General features: G+C 23.8%; 1 protein-coding gene across 1 annotated transcript; it reads left to right on the forward strand.

Annotated features, from left to right (window-relative positions):
* Positions 1 to 633: 633 nt before the first annotated feature.
* Positions 634 to 6,763, forward strand: PF3D7_0609700 (conserved Plasmodium protein, unknown function; the record flags this gene model as incomplete). Its single annotated transcript, XM_960994.1, has 3 exons — positions 634 to 931; positions 1,106 to 6,447; positions 6,698 to 6,763. 3 exons carry the CDS (start codon positions 634 to 636, stop codon positions 6,761 to 6,763), a joined length of 5,706 nt encoding a protein of 1,901 aa, XP_966087.1.
* Between the last annotated feature and the right edge of the window lie 219 nt (positions 6,764 to 6,982).

Consider the following 6,982-nt stretch of genomic DNA (forward strand, 5'->3'; position numbering starts at 1 on the left):
CAAACAAGATCGATTGAAAGTAGAGCAGAATATTATTATTATAAAAACCTAATAGAAAGAAAAAGAATATTTGTTTTTGTATTTTTAAAAGAACAAGAAAGAAAGAATATCATATATTATTTCAATAGGAAATATAATAACAATAATTATAATATAATAAGAAAAAAAAAAAGGCAGAATATATTTCATAAGTTCAGAAGACAGAAATATTTTTATTATTATATACAAAAGACAAAAAGAGAATATTATAATAACCACCATATTAATAATAAAAGTAAAAAAGAAAAGAATTATAATACTAGAAGTTTGATAAATGAGAAAGGAACAACTCCATTATCATTTGATAGTAAAAAAAAAAAAAAATTGAAAGAATTAAATATAGATGAAAATAAATTCATACAACTAATTAAATTATATCAACAAGTATATGATTTTGAAAAAGTGGAGACTTGTTGTAAATATAATAATAATTTGCAAGGTCAATTATTAACAGATAATATTAATGTTAGTGATGCTTTAATAAATTCTATAAAACATAATTTATTAAAAAAAAATTCACATATTGAACAGAAGAATATTATTGATAAATATATATTTTTAAATACCATTTTATTAAAACAAACCTTAGATACAATGGAAAAAAAAAAAAAAAAAAATAGTTTCTTGTTACAAAGCTATTTTAAAAAATCGTTAAATTCACCCCATAACAATAATAATGATAATTATAATAATAATTATACATATGATGAAAATTCTCTTGTGAAATTAACAAATGAATATAATATAACAAGTGATAATGGAAAGAAACTATTTTGTAGAAGTCCCCTTGGATTAGTTTCGTATTATCGTTGTACGGAAGGAACTGCGCATATTTTATGTGACACTTCTGGATGTAATAGATTTGGCTATATAAAAAATTATGACCAGTCAGGTAAAAATAAACAAATAAAAAAAAAATAAATATATGGAAAAATATAAATGTATGGAAAAATATAAATGTATGGAAAAATATATAATACCATATATTATATATACAATATATATATATATATATATATATATATATATATATATATATTTATTTATTTATTTATTTTTTTTTTAGACCGCGTGTGGTATTACCAGTTTGAAAGGGACGAACTCATAATTAATAAAGATCAGAGAGGGAAACAATTGAAGGGAAACCATTGCATAAAATTAAGCGGAAAGTCAAGCTGTTATATAGAAATCGAGTCAGATAGTTGCTTAGAACTGTTAGGTGGGAATTATAGTATGAATGAAAAAAGTATACTTATAAAAAAAGAAATTTTCAAAAACCTAACAAATGATAACAATGAAGGTTTTACCTTTGAAATGTGGATAGGAATAAATGAGTCCTTTTTTGATAGAAAAGGAGAAAAACAAAAAAAGAAAAAAAGTAAAAAAAAAAAAATACATGTACAATCGAGTGAAGATGAAAATGAGGATGATGAAGAATATGATAGTTATATAAATACTAATGATAATAAAAAGAAATGTATATGTTTAATACAAAAAGGGAAATCATGTGAATGGAATATTTTTCTAGTTATTGATAATGAAAAAGAAGAATGTTTCTTTGTTATCAATTTTAAAGATAAGAAATATCGTTTTGATACTTTTCCTATATTTCATTTGAAAAGTATTCTTATAAATAAACATTACTGGATAAATATATCGATTATATTTAATTTAACTATTGATTTAATATATGTGATATTATCAGGAGATGATAATTATTTTTTAAGAGTGATTAAAAATTCCTATTTAATATTTTATAACAATTTCTTATATCCCACAAATTTCTTTATCGATAATTATAAGCAGCTACCGTTATGTATAGGAATACAACCAGAGGATGGTGATGAAAATAATATAATAGAAGAAAAGGGATATCATTTTTCAAATGATAGGGGGAAAAAGAAGGATGCTAAAACTTTTACAGGGTTAGAAAGGGAAAAGAAAAAAGGATATGATAATGATTATGTATACATTCCTTTCTTAATAACAGAGATACGGTTATACGTGTCTAGTCGTTCGGCTGATTTGGTTATGAAAGAAAAGAAGTCTGCATTAACGGGTGATTTTGCTTATGGTGACATGAGTTATAGGAAAGAAAAAAAAAAGAAGAAGAAATATAATACAAACTTTGATAAAGATGAAAGTGAAGCATATGATGATGATGAAGATAATAATAATAATAATAGTGATGAGAGTTATCACCACAGTGATAATCATATAAATAATAATTATAGTTCCAATAGTGACAACAAAAATAAACACTTACATTTAAAAAAAAAAAAGTATGAAAATAATAATACACAAGTTAAATATAAAGGTTTGAAAAAACCACTGGTTATAAATTCTCCAGATGAAAATTCCGAAAGTGACGAAATGAATCATGATTTTGATAAGGATGGGAAAAAAGAACATGTCAGATCATTGGAAAAACCAAAACACCGAACAAAAAACAATATGTATATATCTCATGAGAAAAAAAAAGATGACGAGAAAGATATATTTTTTAAATACAACAATGATATTGGAGGAGAGAAAAAAAACATTGCGGATCGGTGTAGTGAGTTTAATATAGAAATTGAAGAAATGAAGAAAAGGTTTAGCAAATTTAGTGATGAGATGAAAGGAAAAGAAAGAAAAAGGAATTATAAAAAGGAGGAAAAAAGAAAGGAGAATAATGACAAAAACGACAAAAACAACAAAAACGACAAAAACAACAAAAACGACAACAACAATAATAATAATAATAATAATAATAATGATTTTTTTCAATTTGATATGGAAAATTCAAACGATTTTACACCACATTTTTCAAATTCCAAAGGCTTTGAAGAAAAGGATTCATCAAATTCATGTGATGATGATTTTTTTGCAGGAAATAAAAAAGAGAAGCAAAAAGGAGAGAATAAAATGGATTACATGATGTCAAAGGATAATAAAAAAAAACATGATGTAAATGTGTCATCTGACAGTTCGTCCGAAGTTGGTGAAATAAAACATAAAAATATAACAAAAAATAAAAGGAATGATAATATTATAAATAATAATAATTTTGTTAATTTTGATGAAATAAATCCTAATGGATCTTTTTATTTCCACTTTTCTGATGAAAAGGATGAATCAGGTGGTGAGGGAAACAAAAATAACGATGATTTTTATTTCGGGAAAGGAAAAGGAACAAACATGAAAGATGCATTTGGTAATAATAAAAAAGGAGAAAAAAAATTAGAAGAGAAAGGTTCTGATGTGTTCATAGATGATACAGAAAAGGGAGATGTCATAATATATAATAAGGAAGAGGATGATACGAATAAAGATTATAATAAAGAAAAATATATAAATTTCATTGTGAACGAATTTAAAGATAAATTCGAACATGAATTTATTGACAAGTTTGTTGATACGATCGCATCGAAACTTAATTTGAGTACGAAAGAAAAAATGGACATTGTGGAGAATATAAAAAATAGAGGAAAGGAAAAAACAGAATTAACATATAAAGAAGTATATAAAACACAACAGAATCAAAATGATGCAAGTTTAAATTCATTTTGGGGTGATGAAAAAAAAAATAATAATTATGATATAGATATAGTAAAAGAGAAATATAGTGAGTTAATGAAAAAAAAAGAATTTTCAGAGCAAAAGAGTTTTTATAACGAAATTAAAGAAGAGCTTAAAAGGGTTAAACAAAAAACGGTTATCGAAAAAGAGATGGATGATTATATAAAACAAAACCAGTTGATGAATGAGTATTATAGTAAAAAGTATAAGCACTATGATAGTGACAAAAGTTCAGAGGATATTATAGGTGATAACCATGTGAAGAAAAGTCCTTTAAATGAAGAAGAGTATAGATATGTGAAAGAGGATTTAGGTGAGGAGAATAAGATTGAAAAGGATAATTATAATAAATGTGATCAAGTTGGAGAAGGGCTATATCTCAACTGGGATAATAAAAAAATCATACATGTTACCCCGAATGATTATGATGAAGGAGATGGTTACGTGGAGCATATATATTCGGATGGTAGTAATTCTGTTGTTAATATAAAGTATGAAAAAAAATCAGACGTGAGCGATTTTACATTTAATAAGTATAAAAATGTGCGAGATGATGAGGAAAAAAAAAAAAAAAAAAAAAAAAAAAGTAAAAAAAAAAAAGTAAATAATAAAAAAGGAAATAATGATAATGGTGAAGATGATGAAACAGAATTTGAAGAAGTAGAGGGTAACAATATATATAAGAAGAAAGAACAAAAGTATACATTACATAAAGATACAGATGTTCTTCCTTGTAATGAGAATGATTCATCTATTATTTATCATAAAGATGGAATTGTTTCAGAATATAGTAAGGCAATTATATCGAAAGAAGATGATCATTATGAAAGAAGTTATTATGATGAGACTTATGACAAAATGAATAAAGAAGAAGAAATGAATATAGGAAAGAAATATTATAAATACATTTGTCCTTTAACCCCTTATGAAATATATATTATAGAGAAATTTTATAAACATGGAATAAAAGAAGAATTAAAAGAATTTAGAAATAAGAATTATATGTCTTGTAATAATAAAAATATTATGAATAATAATGATCATAATAATAATAATAATAATAATAATATGTCAAGAAATCCAATCAATATAACATATATTAAATATAAGATATGTTTAATGAAATCTTTGCTTAAGATTAGTTTAAAGTATATTCAAGAGAAGAAATATACAAAAGCTTTAAAAGTATGTATACGTAATAGTGATTATATAAAAAATTTTGTTAGAAGTTATTGTATTTTAAAATATAAGAAATTAAAAGATAATCACAAATATATTGATTTCTATTTAAATTTAGATAGTTCCGAAATAACTATGGATGAATTAAAGAATGTATTAAAAACGAATGTAAGGAATATAACCATATGTAAAATCTTATTAATGATTAATGAATATAAACATTATAGATATATTGAGAATTCATCACTTATATTAATATTATATTCTATATTATGTCGAATTGTAGTAAATACGAAATTATTACAATATGTTCTAAAGAAATTTATAAAAAGTTTGTTTTTGAGAGGATGTTTATTTTATGTTCAAAAGATGTGTGAATTTTATTTCTTGTTATTTCCTTATGAAAATAAGGGCAAATATGAATCCTTCACAACAAAAGGTAGAAAAAAAAAAGAAAATGTGCAACATAATAATAAAATGTTATTGAACCAGATATATGAGCTTTCAAAAAACAACTTTCTTATATATTCAACATGTTATAAGAGTCATAAATTTGCTCAAATAAATAATTATCAATTCAATTTTGAAAAGTGCATATCATATTTTTCTCCTGAGTGGGGATATTATATATATACAACAAGTAATTTTAATATTTTTTCGTCAACCGTCAAATTTAATGGTTTTTTAAAAAGTTCCTCTGTAGACTTTTCCTTAATATCAGAGGAAAAATATGAATCATTGTTTGATGACCCTTCGATGGTTATTCAGTATGATGTAAATAGTGACGAGGTCAATATATTTGGACAGACAAATGATATATTGAAGGGTGCATATCCTGAGGGAGTGTCAACATCGGTACCGTTTGTGGGTGACGAATTATTGATAGAAAATAAGGAAAATAATAAAAATGGTGATGATAAAATTGATTGTGATGATAATCAAATTGATTGTGGTGATAATCAAATTGATTGTGGTGATGATAAAATTGATTGTGGTGATGATAAAATTGATTGTGGTGATAATCAAATTGATTGTGGTGATGATAAAATTGATTGTGGTGATAATCAAATTGATTGTGACAATAAAATTAATTGTGATGATAATAATTTAGAAGGCGACTCCTTCAATGTTGCAAATCGTAATGATTCTATCGTTCTTCATGGAAGTAATACAGAAGAAGGGAATAAACTCTTATCATCCGAACCCATCAATTCAAATGAAATAAAAAATACGGTAGAAGATATATCGGCGAAGAATGATTGTTTACATGAATATTTATTAAATTATGAAAAAAAGAAAAGAAATTATTACATTATCGATGAAAATTTAAAACGAATTCAATTTAGTAGGAACAAAACCAATTACCATTTAGAAACATTTTATGAGCTTGATAATGATGATAAAAATAATGAAAATAATAATAGAAAAAATAAATTAGAAGATAATGTTATGAGTAAAATCAATCGTGATGCATATTTAAATTCATCGAAATATGCTTATAAAAATACCCAACTATTAGGAAGTTGTCCATATTGTAAACATGCTTTTAATTTTTTTACAAGAACGTGTAATATATGTCAAAGATATGTGCATATATGTTATTATCTTTTCATTTATTGTACCTATAAATACCACTGTGAGTTGTGTGATGCAACTTATTCAGAAAAGGTAAAAAGAGAAATGGATATGTATTACTATGCATGTTTTGATATGGTTCTATATATATATATATATATATATTATATATATGTATATGTTTATGTAAAGAACACGAATTAAAAAATGTGCAACGAAATATTTATGTTTAATTTTTTAATGCACGAATGTAATATTAACAGTGCATATTATTTTATATATATATTATATATATATATATATATATATATATTTTTTTTTTTTTTTTTTTTTTTTTTTGCAGTGCCTCGCTAAGTTCAAAAATGGTTTCACGTGCTTTTATTGTGGTCTCTTTTTTATCAAAAAATGAAATTACGAATATTAGATTTTCTATATTTTTCACCTATATGTTTTTTTAATTTAAGACGCAGGTAAAGATCTTGTATTTTTTTTTTTTTTTTCATCATTTCACCATTAATCCGTTTTGTGTCTTAATCATATATAAGAAAAAAGTCACAAGCTTTACTATTATATATATAAATATATATATACATGTTGATATTTTTTATTTTTTTTACGTAATGTGTAA

This window comes from Plasmodium falciparum, assembly GCF_000002765.6.
Source record: "Plasmodium falciparum 3D7 genome assembly, chromosome: 6".
NCBI classification, from domain to species: domain Eukaryota; phylum Apicomplexa; class Aconoidasida; order Haemosporida; family Plasmodiidae; genus Plasmodium; species Plasmodium falciparum.